General features: G+C 51.3%; 1 protein-coding gene across 1 annotated transcript; it reads left to right on the forward strand.

The window, feature by feature from the left end:
- Window positions 1–478: 478 nt before the first annotated feature.
- VGLL1 (vestigial like family member 1) lies at window positions 479–15,342 on the forward strand. Its single transcript, XM_030306268.1, has 3 exons — window positions 479–650; window positions 5,499–5,721; window positions 14,268–15,342. The coding sequence occupies exons 2-3, from the start codon at window positions 5,520–5,522 to the stop codon at window positions 14,768–14,770; spliced, it is 705 nt and encodes a 234-aa protein (XP_030162128.1). The 5' UTR covers window positions 479–650; window positions 5,499–5,519; the 3' UTR covers window positions 14,771–15,342.
- The last annotated feature ends 261 nt before the right edge of the window (window positions 15,343–15,603 follow it).

The following is a 15,603-nucleotide window of genomic DNA, read 5'->3' on the forward strand; positions in this document are numbered from 1 at the left end:
CACTGCTCTTTGCGGCACTGACTGCCGTCTGACATACACACGCCGCACACGTGTCTGTGAACACCCCGGCACGTAGGCTGGGTGCGTATTCCTTCCATGACGGCGGAGATGTGGTCTCCCTCTGGGGCCCACGGAAGCCCGTGACACGTCCGGAATTCTCGGGGTGTGGGCTCCCCTCTTCTTCCCTCGGGGAGAGAGAGGGAGAACGCTGGGATGGGCCGAACACACTTTCCCTGTCCCTGAGAGTGAAGGTGACTGATGTTCTAGACGCCCGGTGACTCTGTGTGTGGTTTCCGGCAAACAACTGGCCGCCTCCTTTAAGAGACAATATCACTAAGTGCTTTTTTTTTAATGCAAAAAGAAAGAAATAAAAAAGAGCTCCCTCTGTTCCTCATTCCTGCAGGTGCCCAACCCGAAGGACTTGTCGGAGTGCATTTTCTGCATTCTTAATAGATAGCCAGCAGGAAATGCCTCTTATAGCCCGGGCTGGAGGGGTAGAAGGTAGCGAGGGGAGGGTACAAAATCCCCAGCCCCTGCTTCCGCAAGCCCTGAGCTGCTCCAAAGTGGGCCAGGCGACTCTGACCACCCCTACGCACCTTTTTGCCCAGCCCTGGGATCTTGCTGTCTCAGTTTGATGGTCAGGAGTTAAGGTAAGAGAAGCTGGTGACTTTGGGGGGGCAGGGGGGGGTGGCAAGGAGTGATGGAAATTCAACTGTGAAGGAATCGGGGCGGGGAAGCGGTGAGCATCCCACGCTTTGCTCACTGATAGACGATCTGGTCCCTTTGGGGCTTTCGTGCCAAGTGGCGACCTCTCTGACACGACACCCCACCCCCCCACCCGAGGTGCCTGGTACCATTCTGCAGACGGGTGGGAACCGCGTCCCTGCAGGCAGACTGCTGGCATTGGAGTCCGTGTTGGAGTATTTGTGCAGAAGTTTGGCCATTATTTTGAGGTCGAGTTGGAGCGCTTGGCGCCTTTGGCGTTTCCGTGCTGGGGACATCGCAAGCGACCAGGGTACTTTTGTGATTATGCTATTCTAGCCGCACAGCTGGCAAAGCTTGACCTTAGGGTTTTGTCTGCAAGAGGCTTTTGCTACAAGCCGGGGACTGGGACCGGGCCGTCTCCCGGAAGGTCCCACCCTCTCTCCGCCTCGCTGCTCTTCCCTGGGTTCCAGCTTTGCAGTATCCCCTTCTCTTCAGCCAGACCCCAGTTCACTCCTGGAGTCATTTGGGGATGGAACTGCCCGTGTTCCTCCCGAGGTGCCGTGAGATGCAGCTTTGCAAAGGCTGTAGATGGTAACATTTCTCTGAATTTCATAGCCCTCCGAGGGGGCTACGAACCTTCCCACCGAGGTGTGGGTTCCGTCCGGACGCTTGCCCTTGAGCTAGATGCAGAGACGTAACCCATGGTTTCCCTTGGGGACGTGCGTCCGTGTGTTTGGGGAGGACGAGATAGGGCAGAGGTAGCAGTTGTGGCTTGTTCAAGATCCCACTTGCGTAAGGTCTGATCCTTCCAAGGTGATGGGGATGAGGCGTTGCCTCTGGCTCTCTCTCTAACCTTTCCTGGCTGTGGCCAGCGGCCTCTGGTCTCTGTGCTCTTTACCCGAGGAGACGAGGGCCGTGCTCCAGGGCCCTGATGTCCCCAAGGGTCCAGCCGGCTGTGGTTTCAGGGAGACTCCGCAAAGACAGATTTGCAAGCTGTGTCAAGCCTGAGCTGAGATCAGTGGCCACTGGCGTTTCCAGGGGTAAAGCCGTGCGTCCTGCAAAGGTGCGAAGCAGCCCTCGCAAGTAGCGGCTTTACGGAGGCGCCTGGAAGGGGTGCACAGATGTTCTGCCTGTATCCCCCAAAGGAAACCAGGTGGCTGCTTTAGGGCCTGGCTCCAGGTTCCCTAGATATCAGAAGCCAAGCCTTTACGTTTGGTAGACTGGGGCGGACGGAGGCTCATAGAAGGGGACTGTTAGTCCCACCAGGTAAGGGACGGTGGGGAAAGGACAGACACTGAAGCTAGAGAGGGTTCAAATCCCAGCTCTGCCTGCCACACGCCTAGCTGGGCCGCCCGGGTAGTTCATTTCCCCTTCTGGGCCCCCATATTCCTCATCTGCAAAATGGGGTAATAATACCTGCGCCGAGGGCTGTAAAGACTGGAGAGAATATCCATATAGCTTCAGGCACCGAGGAGGCATTTCGGAATCCGCGGCTTTAGAAAAAGTGCTGCCTCCCAACATTTATCATGACCTTATCCTTCGTAACAGCTTTGCTTTCCTTTCTTCTTTTCTTTTGCTGTGTTTTCATACAACTGTGTCCATTTAAGGTGTTCCGTGTTAATTTGATAAATGTATACATTGTCATAGGATGGCCCCTCTAGTGATCATGCGTAACCTCACATAGTTACTTTCTATTTGGCAGCTGGAATAGTTTAGTTCTAGTCTCTGCAAATCGGAGGATTATACTGCGATAGGGTTGTGTGTGCGTTCTCTGTACGGTCTTAGGTCTTCCTTCGGGGTTTATTTACTCCTTATAACTTTGTATCCTAAACAAGACTTGCCCGGTTCCCTCCCGCCCCCCAGCCGCTTGTAATCATCACTTTAATCTCTGTTTCTATGAGTTTGGCTTTTTTTTTTTTTTTTTTTTTTTTTTTTTTCAACGTTTATTTATTTTTGGGACAGAGAGAGACAGAGCATGAACGGGGGAGGGGCAGAGAGAGAGGGAGACACAGAATCGGAAACAGGCTCCAGGCTCCGAGCCATCAGCCCAGAGCCCGACGCGGGGCTCGAACTCACGGACCGCGAGATCGTGACCTGGCTGAAGTCGGACGCTTAACCGACTGCGCCACCCAGGCGCCCCGAGTTTGGCTTTTTAAAATTACGCACACTAGTGATATTATACAGTACACTTGACTTTTGAACTACAAGGGTTTGAACTGCGCGGGTCCACTTATGCAGTCTTTTTTTTTTTTTTTTTTTTTTTTTTTTTTTTTTTTACAGTGCAGCACTTTAAATGTATTTTCTCTTCCTTACGATTTTCTTTACGTTTCTTTTCTCTGACTTTACTGTAAGAATGCAGCTCATAATACATATACAAAATATGCGTTAAGTGACTGTTTACGTTACCAGTAAGACTTCCGGTCAACAGTGGGCTATTCGTAGTCAGCATCCCAAACTCATCATGTGCTCAAGGATAACACCTTTGTTTTATTTCTGCAATGCTGAGTATCTGGATATAGCACGTGCTTTAAAAAAAGTTTTTTTTTAATGTTTATTTATTTTTGAGACAGAAAGAGACAGCATGAGCGGGGGAGGGGCAGAGAGAGAGGGAGACACAGAATCCAAAGCAGGCTCCGGGCTCTGAGCTGTCGGCACAGAGCCCGACGCGAGGCTCGAACTCATGGACCGTGAGATCATGACCCGAGCCGAAAAGTCAGGACGCTTAACCGACTGAGCCACCCAGGCGCCCCGCATGTGCTTTTTTTTTAATCGAGGAATAATTTACCTTTAGTGAAATGCGCAGATCTTAAGCGTACCATCTGATGGATTTTGACAAACGTGTACACCCACATAGGACATTCACCCTCAAGATGTAGGACCTTTCGAACACCCGTGAGAGTTCCTCATGCCCCTTCCCGATTTCCACCCTACAGCCAGCCACTCTTCTGATTTCTACCCCCACAGGTTATTTCTGCCAGTCTCGTGTAAGTGGAATCATATAATATGTGGTCTTTTGTGTCTGGGTTGTTTTTTTTTTTTTTTTTCACCCAACATAGTATTTTTGTGATTCTCCATGCTGTTGTGTGGATGGGTAGTTTTTTCCTTTTTCATTGTTGAATGACATTCCGTTATACGATAGCGTCACAGCTAGTTTATTTATAATCCTGGTGATGGGCATTTGGCTCATTTCCACTTTTTGGCTATTATAAATAAAGCCGCTATGAATATCCTATACAAGTCTTTGTACGGACATATGTTTTCATTTCTCCTGGCTCTATGTGTCTAGAAGTAGGATTGCTGGGTCATATATATAGCAAGCATATGTTCAACTTTATAAGAAACTGCCGAACACTGTTTCAGAGTGGTTGTTGGCGTGGTTTTTTTTTTTTTTTTTTTTTTTTTTTTTTTTTGGAACAAGGATACAAAGGATTCATTTTTCAGGTCGGGCCTGGTGATGCTTACTTAGCGTGGCTGTCCACCAGGGCGAAACAGAACGATGTGCTCAATTGAAAGCTGTGTTGTTAGGAAGGCTTCATGACGGCAGAGCCCAGTTATGACTGGGGCCAGAATGAGTCGGAAAGGAGAACTTTTTGGGAGGGTCCCCTGCTCCTCACAATCGACTGACACTAGGAACCTAAAAGAATGGGCTGCAAAATTCATCGTCTCCAGCCTCTTAATTTTACCCAAGAGGAATCTGCATCCCAGAGAGGCTATGTGCCTCCCCCCAAATCACACAGCTGAGGAAAACCCCAGGTCTTCTGACTCCTAATTGGTATGATTGCCTTGCGTTGTGCTTTCTCTGCATGACATGGCATTCAGGCACTCGGCCATTGTTTAGTGACTAGAGAAGAACACAGAACATAGCTATTGAACTGTAATCATTTCCATCATATTCACAAGAATGAATAAAAGTGCCCAGTCCTGGCTTTGGTGCGAGAGGACGGTCTCTGCTCCAAAGGAGCTCACGGTTAGGATACAATGATGGAAGCCAAGTTTAAGGCAATTCAGCAAAGGCCTATCGAGCTTCTACGGCGTCCCGGGCATTGTTCTAGGTGTGGAGCATCTGGCGGCCAACGGGGTTGACATCCTGGCAATCTTTCAAAAGCTTTTCACCAACGTTGCCATATATATTAGTGTAAAGCATGTTCGTTCTTGAGATGTGTATTTGGTTCAGAATTTATGTGTCCGGAGGCCTTAGGACCGGTGCTGTTTTTAGGGGCTCGTGTCCAGCACGGGGTGGGTGGGGGGTGGGTGCAAGGATCAACAGCATCAGGGCGTGGGGAGAATTAGATGTGTCTCATTCCCTTGCACGAAAGCGGTCAAGGCGGAAAGCAATGCTTGTTACGAAAAGCGGAATCTTCGAATACCCACTGGATTGCTTAGTCAAGCTGTCCGGGGAGGGGGATCCACATGCAGTTCCGGGTCAGTGTTGGCTCCTTTGTTTTGCAGGAGGAAGGCACTAACCCAGGAGGCAAGTTACGGTTTGGGCCTCAGTGGCCATTTTTTTTTTTTTTTTTTTTTTTAACTCCCTGCTGTTCTTGTAGTGGAGTTGCCAGATCGTTCTCATCTGAGGCTCTTGAGGACCCCTTCGGCGCTTTGTAGACTCTTGTCTTGGTCCCTGAACGTTGATCACGCGGGGTGGACGAGCTCCCGGGCGCCGCTCAGGGGCTCGGGGTTCCCCGGAAGCATCGTGAGAGCCTTTGGGGTGCTTGTCCCCCAGGGGCCCCTCATCCAAACGACAGCCGAGCCGCTCGGAAAAATGGTGCCAGTGACGTTTTGTGTTCGATCTGCAGCTGTCATCTGCGTCCCTCACGATGGAAGAAACGGGGAAGACCGCTATCCAGCTGCAGAGACCCATAAAGACTGAGTGGAATTCTCAGTGCGTCCTTTTCACCTATTTCCAAGGGGACATCGGCAGCGTAGTGGATGAACACTTCTCCAGGGCTCTGAGCAGTGTCAAGAGGCCCCAACGACTGAGCCCCTCGAGCCAGAGTGCAGATGTGATCCTGAGGAACGGTGAGCAGGCTGGGTGGGAGGAAGCTGGAAGTTTCTATCAAGGCTGTCACGGAAAGACCGGTCCTGCGATGCCTTTGTGCTCACACGCGTGTATTTGCTGCAGGCGAGTCACACTGTAAATGAGAAGCCGCACCCGTTTCTTAGAAGTTTCTTGTCAAAATCGGGACACCTGGGTGGCTCAGTCGGTTGACCGTCCGACCTCAGCTCGGGTCGTGATCTCGCGGTTCGTGAGTTCGAGCCGACTGAGCCACAGCAGGCGCCCCTGTTTCTTTTTGTTTCTTTTTGAGAGAGAGAGACAGACCCAGTGTGAGTGGGGGAGGGGAGGTGGGCAGAGAAAGGGGGAGCACGGAGCCCGACGTGGGGCTCGATTGAACCCATGAACTGCGAGATCGTGACCTGAGCCGAAGTCAGACGCTTAACCGACCGAGGCACCCAGGCGCCCCCCCTCCAAACACCATTCTGAAATGTGCAGTGGACCAGGGCCTGGTTGATTTTAAAAACTCTCTATTGGGGGAGGGGGAGGAACTCTCTACTGTACTTGCCCAGCACCCACATCGAATGCCCGGCCCCCCCTTGGGCCTTGGTTGCTTGTTTTGTGCAAAGCTGCCAAGTGGGGCCTCTGCCTGCGGGGGAAGATGTCCCCTGTTTGCAGAATCCATCACTCTGGCTTTGCTCTTTGGGCCTGGACGCGGACGTGGTGTATATCTGATGTGTTCACCTTTGCAGCATTTAGTGCTTTCCTAGAAGTTATTTGTCCAGCCAGGCGACCGTGATTTTCCCCCAGTCCCGGGACACCAAAGGGCAGGATGTAAAGTTTGCTGTTGCCGTGGGCGCGAAGGGCAGGGGGCGGGGAGTGGGGAGTGCCGTCCAACAGTGTGATGAGTACTTAGAGGCGGACCAGGAATGAGTGTGACCAGTCATCCGCGGCACTTGGTTGCCCCCTCTTTCACAGGGCACCCAGGTGGCTCAGTCAGTTGAGCATCCAACTCTTATTTTCAGCTCTCAGGTCAGGATCTCACAGCCCGCTTCGGATTCTGCGTCTCCCTCTCTCTCGGCCCCTCCCCCGCTTGAGCTCTCTCTCAAAATAAATAAATAAACGTCTAAAAAAAAAAAAAAGATTCCCTCCCTCTGCCCCTTCCCCCGCTCGAGCTCTCTAAAATAAAAAATAATTAGAAAAAACCTCCTTCATTTGGATTCCGTAACATCACACTCTCTTGGTTTTCCTCCTTCCTCTCTGGTTACTACTCCTTTAAAAAAAAAAAAAGAGGTTTATTTATTTTTGAGAGAGAGAGAGAGAATGTGTACCGGTAGGGGAGGGGCAGAGAGAGAGGGAGAGACACAGAATCGGAAGCAGGCTCCAGGCTCCGAGCTGTCAGCACAGAGCCCGACGCGGGGCTTGAACCCACAAACGGCGAGATCATGACCTGAGCTAAAGTCAGATGCTTATTTTACTGAGCCACCCAGGTGCCCCCAAATTCTGTCAGTTTTACCTTCAAAATATATCCAAGTTCTGGGGTGCCTGGGTGGCTCAGTCAGTTGAGTGTCAGACTCTTGATTTCGGCTCAGGTCACGATCTCACAGTTCCGTGGGATCGAGCCCCATGTTGGGCTCTGAACTGGGGGTGCAGAGATTTCTTGGGATCCTCTCTCCCTCTCTCTCTCTCTCTCTCTCTCTCTCTGCCTGTCTCCCGCTCATGTGCACATATGTACGTGCTCTTTCTCCCAAAATAAATAAACATGAAAAACAGTATATATCCAAGTTCTGACCACTTCTCCCCACCTCTGCTGCTATGATGCCATCATCTCACCCTGGATTTTGGCTTCCCGATTGCTCTCCCTGCTTCCACCATTGCTCCCCTTCAGTCTGTTCTGAAAGTAGCCATCAGAATGGTATCACTAAAACGACAATCTCCTCCTATCTCTCTTCTGTTCAGAAGCTTCTAGTAGCTTCCTGTGTCTTGGAATCAAACCCAAAGTCTTGAATGGGGCCCCACTCTCTTCCTGATTTCATCTCCTCCCACCTCCTGCTTCACTCAATCCAATCTAGCCTCCTCACTATTTGTAGGATGTGCCAAGTACAATCCCGCCTCGGGCCCTTTGCACTTCCTTTCCCCTCTCCCTGAAATGCTCTTTCCCCAGATAACTGCCTGACTTCCCCTTTTCTTCATTCAGGTCTCCCCTGGAATGTCACCTCTTCGTCCAGGCCTTCTCTGCACAATCTCTTTAAAAAATAGAAGCCCCCCTCCCCCAACCTGTCAACCTCTGTCATTTTACACTATCTTATTTTATTTTTTATATTTTATTTTTATTATATCTTTTCTTTCTTGTCTCCTCCCATCCTCTAGACTCTGAATTCCGTGGCAGCAAGGACTCTGTGTTAATTGCTGCTTCCCAAGTAGCTAGCCCAATGCCTGACACAATATCTCTTGAATGAATGAAATTGTGATTTGGATCATAGGCTACTGATGTCCGCCATAGAAGGCGCCACTCAAGAGAGTGAACACCATGTGATGTATGGCTTTAGAACCGGATAGCCTGGGGCCCAGGCCAGCTCCAACCATTGATTAACAACGTGATCTCCGGTCACATCACTTCCTCTATCTGTGCCTCGGTTTCCTCATCTCTACAATTGAGTATTATTGAACTATAGAAGGAGTCAGTGACATAATGCATATCCACTGGCACATAGTGCCATGTAGGTGTTATTTTGTGTGGGTATGAGGGCCTGTGTTCAAAGCATTAAGACCACAGAGCAGCAGGCCCCACCCGGAAGTCTGAACGTTTTCTAGGGACTTCTGGGCCCTCTGTGGCGGCTGTACGGTTTCCTATGCCTTCTGACTTCATTCTATTCTGTGACACCCCTGTGCGTGAAGGGAACTTGGACGTGGCCCTGTTCCTTGTCCAAACCAACCTTCCCAGGTCAACCAGAGAGGCAGCCATCTTCCCCACTACCTTCCCGGTTGAGTTTTCCCTGTGAGAATCTCCCAGAGCCCTCGCCTGTCAAGATGTCTTCCACACAGACCGTGGGGTGGGCTAGGCAAATGTTGGCCCAGCTGACTGAGCAAAGGAGGGCCCGTCCTCCTCAAGGCCTCTCTTTGCTGTGAGGAGTCAAGTGTTTCACCAGCTTTGCTGCCTCAGGGGAGGCCCTGTGGAAAAAGGGCGGCCCCCCAGTGGTTCTCACAAGAGGTGTTGTGTGAGAGACAGGCAGCTTCGGAAGTGGTGGCAAATCCATAAAGTGGTCTTTCATGACTGACGTTAGCAGTGTCTCAGCCCCTGCGGGCCAGGCCCAGGCTGCCCGGCCCTGGCTGAACCACGGCCGACAGAACAGGCGCCCATTCACAGGCTCTCACTACCAACCCGGCCGCTTTCTAAGGGTGCTCTGTCAAGCCAAGTATGCAAAGCCCAAACACGGAGACCCACGTGGCTAGGAAATGCCATCGAATTTCCTGGCTGCTTTTCCCAAATCAAACTTGTTTTAATTTACCTACGTATATTTTTATACTGGCCGTACTTCAGAAAACGCAAGGTGAAGTTATTTTTGAATGATCCCCCTTTTAAAAGGACTCCTGGGCTTCAGAGTCGGTAACCGGAGTAGCTTCAGTACTTAACCACTTCCGGGGCGGGAGACATGGTCCCGGGGCACGTCCCGCTCCGTATTCTTCCCGTCCCAGTCCCAGCCCCAGGCTGGGCGATGTTGCTCAGGGGCTGCTGAGAGGTGAGTGGATGTATACCTGAGCACCCAAAGGCCCTGGGAGCCAGACCCAAAAGATCCCACCTTCTTCTCTCTCCCCTCCACCATAATCCACTGGGAAGGAAACTGAGGCTCAGAGAGCCACGTGATCACTAGTGTCTATTTGAAACCAGGCTGATCTGACACAGATCCTGAGCTCTTAGCCACTTGCAAATACTGCCCACGTTCTGTGTTTCATTTTCATTTTCACCAGGGAAAAGGTTCTGGATAACCCGCCAAAGACTAGGTACCCCAGGGAGGCGACCGTAAGGCGGAGAGTGGGACTGAGCAGGTCGCCTCAGAGGCCTGTAGCAGAATCGTGTCCTGTAAGCTGTCCCTGGTGTTGTTTCAACCTCGGCTAATACAAACAATATCCTCTTTGTTTCTGGGGAGAATGAATAAGAGACCAGCGCCACTAGCCAAGAAGGCAGAGAAGGGAGCGTCCATGCGTACAGATCGGACAGGGCCAGAGGTTGGGCTTTTCGTGGTGCAAGACGTGTGTGCTGGGAGGGTGCTTCGTTTTAACTTCTTCAGAAAGCAGGATTTGTATTAAAGGTGGAGACAGAGGGGCGCCTGGGTGGCTCAGTCGGTTGAGCGTCCGACTTCGGCTCGGGTCACGATCTCACGGTCCGTGAGTTCAGCCCCGCGTCGGGCTCTGTGCAACAGCTTGGAGCCTGGAGCCTGCTTCGGATTCTGTGTCTCCCTCTCTCTCTGCCCCTCCCCTGCTCATGCTGTCTCTGTCTCTCAAAAATAAAGGCGGAGACAGAAAGGGGAAGAGGAAGAGACGAAAGGATGGACAGAAGGAAATCTGGCAGTTATGGATCAATCTTTTACAACTGTGACTCGAATTCTTTGAGTCACGTGGTTTCCCCAGTTTTTACTTAAAAGAACTTTTTCTAATCACAAAAGTACTGTTGTCTTTTCAAAATGAGCATCTATGCACCCTGCTACGTTTTATAGCATATCGTCATTTTGGACATAAATCGCGTATCTCTCTCTCCCATGCCGTTACATGTTCTGCTACATCATTTTAATGGCTCAAGCGTATGCATTTTAGGGCGCCTGGGTGACTCAGTCATTAATCATCTGACTTTGGCTCAGGTCATGATCTCACAGTTGGTGAGTTCGAGCCCTGCTCCGGGTGAACACAAGCCCCGGGTGAGCCCCACTTCTCTCTCTCTCTCCCTCCCTGCCCCTTTCTCTCTTTCTGCCCCTCTCTCACTTGTGTCCTCTCTCTTTCTCTCAAAAACAAAGGAGTATGCTTTTTAAAGATCTATGGAATCTTATAATTTTTGGACACTGGATTGTTGTCAATTTTTCACCGTATTGTAAATATCACTTTGCATATCTTTGTAGCTACATTTTTGCACCCGTCATTGATTTTATCCCCAAATCGCCCTAAGGGCAATGACTGGATCAAAGGGTGCATACAAATCCCACAGAGATATTATGCCCGCCTGCCACCCTTCCAACGCCAGTAGTTCGTGAAAACGCCCAGCTCCCTCTGTTCTTTGGAATATTGTGGAGACATAGCTGCTTAGGGCACGAGTTTGGCAATCAGACCGCTTAGCGCCATCGTGGCATCCGGCTTGCTGTGCGGGTCACATGAGATCACGCACACAGAGTGCTAAGCAAGCTGCCTGGCCCGTAATAAGTGCTCAATAAACAAAACTGTTCCAGGGCTGCCCGGGCGGCTCTGTCAGTCGAGCGTCCGACTGTTGATCTTAGCTCAGGTCATGACCCCGGGGTCGTGGGACCGAGCCCCATGCCGGGCTCTGCACTGAGCACGGAGCCTACTTACGACTGTCTCTCTCCCTCTGCCCCTCTCCTCCTTCTCTCTCCCTACTAAGAAAAAATTGCTTTAAAACCGTTCTGGATTCACAGTTGCTCCTGCCCACCCCTGATGTAGTATTCCTTGGAAATGGATACACAACGAGCAATGGCTTCTGAAAATTCTCTCCTCAGCCTCATGCCGTTACCATTGTGCTTTCCCCTGGGTGGATCTACGTGGAGAGTTCCAAACCAGGAAAGAGGCGTGTGAATGTAAGCCCCCAATAACAATCGGTAATAATCACCAACAGCCACAGCCAGGTGCTATGCAAGTCCTTGAGGGTGTGATGGTGAACAAAAGAGAAATGGTTTCCGTGTTCCTTTTTTTTTTAGATGTTTATTTATTCTTGAGAGAGAGAGAGAGAGAGACAGAGCATGAGTGGGGGAGAGGCAGAGAGACAAGGAGAGACACAGAATCCGAAGCAGGCTCCAGGCTCCAAGCTGTCAGCACAGAGTCCGACGCGGGGCTCGAACTCATGAACTGTGAGATCATGACCTGAGCCGAAGTCGGAGGCTCAACTGACTGAGCCACCCAGGCGCTCCCGTGTTCTTTTTTTTTTTTTTATGTTTATTTATTTATTTTGAGGGACAGAGACAATGAGTGGGGTGGGGGCAGAGAGAGAGGGAGAGAGACTCTTAAGCAGGCTTGGGGCTTGATCCCGGGAACTGTGAGATCATGGCCTACGCCAAAATCAAGAGTCAGATGTTTAACCGACTGAGCCCCCCGGGCGCCCTGATCTCTGTGTTCTCCAAGCTTCCTGGCTAGTGGGGAAGACCAAGTGTGAGTGAGTGAGTGGAGACATTGCAGATGAGGGTTACTGCTAAAAAGTGTCCCAGAACCAACATGTCCCTTGACTGGTCTCTGCTTGTGAATGTAGTTTGGGGTTACATAAAACTGCAGTCTTCCTTGGCGCTCCCTCTCTCATCTCTAGAGGTAACTGGTGGGGGGGACCTTGGGTAAGAAACTGTCACCAGGGTCACTTCTAGCAGCAGCAGCAGCAACCTTGAGTCAGTCAGGACTGTGGCTCAGGATGCTTTCCCGGTTCACAGGGTAGGGGGCTGTGGCTGCTGGAAAGAGTGGCTCATTAAAATTCAGGGTCTCAACTCCGTGGGACACCAGCACCCATGCCTGCTCTAGAAAGGCGGCTTTCCCTGGGCTCCCAAGGCCCACTGTGGGGCTGCTGTGAATGTGGGATTTGGGACACTGTGCCTCCCCACACGCTGCCATCCAAACTGAGCACAGTGACCAAGCGGACCTGCTCCCGGGTAGCTCCCTTGGTTGAGCGTCCAACTCTTTACTTTCAGCTCAGGTCATGATCTCAGTCGTGGGATCGAGCCCCTCATTGGGCTCCACGCTGGGCGAGGGGACTGCTTGAGATTCTCTCCCTTTCTCTCTCTCTCTCTCTCTCTCTCTCTCTCTCAAAATATTCCAAAGACCCTGGGGCCCTGCCTTGCACATTTCAAGCATTCAGTGCCTAGGTCAGATGCTACACATTGTTTCTCACTTGTACTCAGGCCATGCGATACCTTATTCCACACCAAGCACACATAGCGATTATACTAAGTCAGCTTAATCTTTCTCTATTTGTGCCACGCGGGATCCTGCATCGCTGCTGGTCCGCAGATATCAATTTCCAAAAGTGGCGTTCATCCCCAAGAACAAATCTTAATACGTTCCCTTGCCCTTGGTTTCGCTGAAAGGCCAACCATCGGGCCGTTGCTCACGGTGAGTGGTGCGAAACGTTGGGTAGAATGTCTGTGCCGCGTAACTTAGGGCTTATTTTGCTCTTATCTATATTCCATGAAAAGCTAGGATGGGAGGAGGGGGGAGGCTCCAGTGTCACTGCACAGACCACTCAGCTGTTTTTGTCTTGTACACAATCCAGGCAAGTGGAACATTCAGGAGAGCTGGGAGAGGCACATGTGCAGGGGGGCGGGGAGGAGGAGAGAAGGGGACCAGACAGTCTCCCCAGCCCTCCCATCTTCCTTTGTCTCACGCCCACGCCCCCCTTCATTATCTTGGCTAGATGAGTGCCAGACCTCTCTCCCTCCTCCCCTCTTGCCTGAGTGGGTGTTGCGAATAGAGAAAACATCCATCCGTGTCATGAGCCGTCCTAGACTTTTTGAACACTCAGATTCAGCTGCTACCATAGGAACAGTTAGAACAGTGTCTATGAGACCGAAGGAGGCTCCGGCCTCGCGTTAGCTGGTCCGCAAGAACTTTGCAAGAAGACACCGAGTCACCCCTTGACCTTGAGCATTTTGCTTGGCTAATCTGCTCCGCTCACTTGGTCCAGTCTTAACATCCCCATGCCCCAGATCCCTCTAGAAAATGGGGTTTCAACGCCTCGACTTCTTTGAGTGAGTTACACAGGCAAATGTTAAACCCTTCATAAAGTTCTGTGGGGTCCTTCTGTTTGGTGTATTCAAACCACCAGCTGTAAAATAAAGCCAGCCGGCAACAACCAAACAGAAATCACCTTGAATCAAGCAATTCTACTTCTAGAAAAGTTTCCCGGAGGGGCTCTTTGGTCATAGATGCAAAGATGTATATACAAAGATGTTCCACCACGGGTGCGATTGAGATCATTGAAACGATGGAAATAACTGAGTTGCCCACAAATACCATGTCTGTTGGCCACATTATTAGTGTCTCAGGAGGGAATACTGGGCAGCTATTGAAAGGGCTGGTGTTGGCTCCGTTCGTCGCTATGGGAGGATATCTGGGATGTGTTTAATGATGCAAAAGCAGCCTTCAAAATCATACGTGATGTGAAAGCCGCGCGGGCCTGGATGGAAACAAATCCCAGAAAGAAGGCGGATGATGGTCTGTGGTGATGATGGTTAAGCTGGGCTTTGTGCGTTCACTTTTTCTACATTTTCTTCAGATCAGAAAAAGAGGACGTACCAACCAGGAAAAAAATGAAGGTCCTTCCGCGTCGCGAACAATGAACGCCTAACATGTCTTACGAATCTTTCCTTCCCAGATGGTGACATGCCCCCGAATCGGTGGCGTTTCTCTTCTCAGTGGACAAAGCCAGAGCCCGGAGCATCTTTTGCATACGGCGCCACCGACTGCAGCTCCCATGGGCCCGGTCTCATGACTATGGATCACTACCCGGTGCCCCTGGCGGGGAGCCCCTCCGTTCCGTCCGGCGAGCCGTGGCCTTACCCTTCCCCGGCCAGCCCCAGCTCCTTGGAGCCTGGCTACTCTCACGCCTACTCCGGCGGGCACGTGCCGTCCGAGCCCCAGCCTGACGGGAAGTATGAGCCTTTCCTAAGCCTCCTCCAGCAGGACCGATACCTACCCCCTCCTCAGGAAGCTGCGGTGTGGGAGGATTGCAGCTCTGCTCCGACAGCCGGAAGCACGGGATTGACCTTCAACTTGCCTGCCGGCTCAGCCCACTGTAAGGAAACGCCTCCGGACGCTCGGGGGATGGCTTCCGATTGGTCGCAGTTGGGAGGGAGTGGGCATGAGATGGGGTGCTAAGACTCATTGCTCCCACTCCAGACGTGGGGCTTCTGAGGGATGGGACGTTGTGCTCGAACGTTCCGTAGACCTAAGTCTAAGTGAACTTGCTAAGCTTCACTGAGGGTCACAGCTTAATGATTCAGGGTTACCCAGGGAGCCAGCCAGATGGGCTTGGCCCCGAATATTGACCCCAGTCTGTTGACTCGGGACTTATCCTAGAAAAATGATTTCGGCGGCGCCCTAAAAAAATCACAGGGTCCTGCATTCACCTCACTGTAAGCCGCCAAAGAATCCGGCTGTAAAACGGAGCTCTGTGGCATACCTATGGGTTCCAACTCCATCCTCCAAACAGGCTGGCAACTCGCAGTGACGCCCGGTTCCCGGGCAAAACCAAGGGCCATCTATACCAACCATCTGCTCCAAACATTAAAATTCAAAGCCACTGTAGAGCCCGGCGGTCCGTGGCTTGTGCTTTGCACGCTGGGCCCCAACCTGATCGGTTTCCCTTGGGTTCCCGCTCCCTGGCCACCACCCCTCCCCCTGAACTAAAACCCCCTTAAGGCTCCTTCGCTTCTTCGGTCACCCTTTCTCCCGACAAATATTTCATTAGTGCCTACGAGATGTAAAGTACCTACCCCAGAACCAAGACTCCCTTCTTTTTTTTTTTTTTTAATTTTTTTTAATGTTTATTTATTTTTGAGACAGAGAGACAGAGCATGAACGGGGGAGGGGCAGAGAGAGAGGGAGACACAGAATCGGAAACAGGCTCCAGGCTCCGAGCCGTCAGCCCAGAGCCCGACGCGGGGCTCGAACTCACGGACCGCGAGATCGTGACCTGAGCTGAAGTCGGA

This window comes from Lynx canadensis, chromosome X (assembly GCF_007474595.2).
Source record: "Lynx canadensis isolate LIC74 chromosome X, mLynCan4.pri.v2, whole genome shotgun sequence".
Classification (NCBI taxonomy): domain Eukaryota; kingdom Metazoa; phylum Chordata; class Mammalia; order Carnivora; family Felidae; genus Lynx; species Lynx canadensis.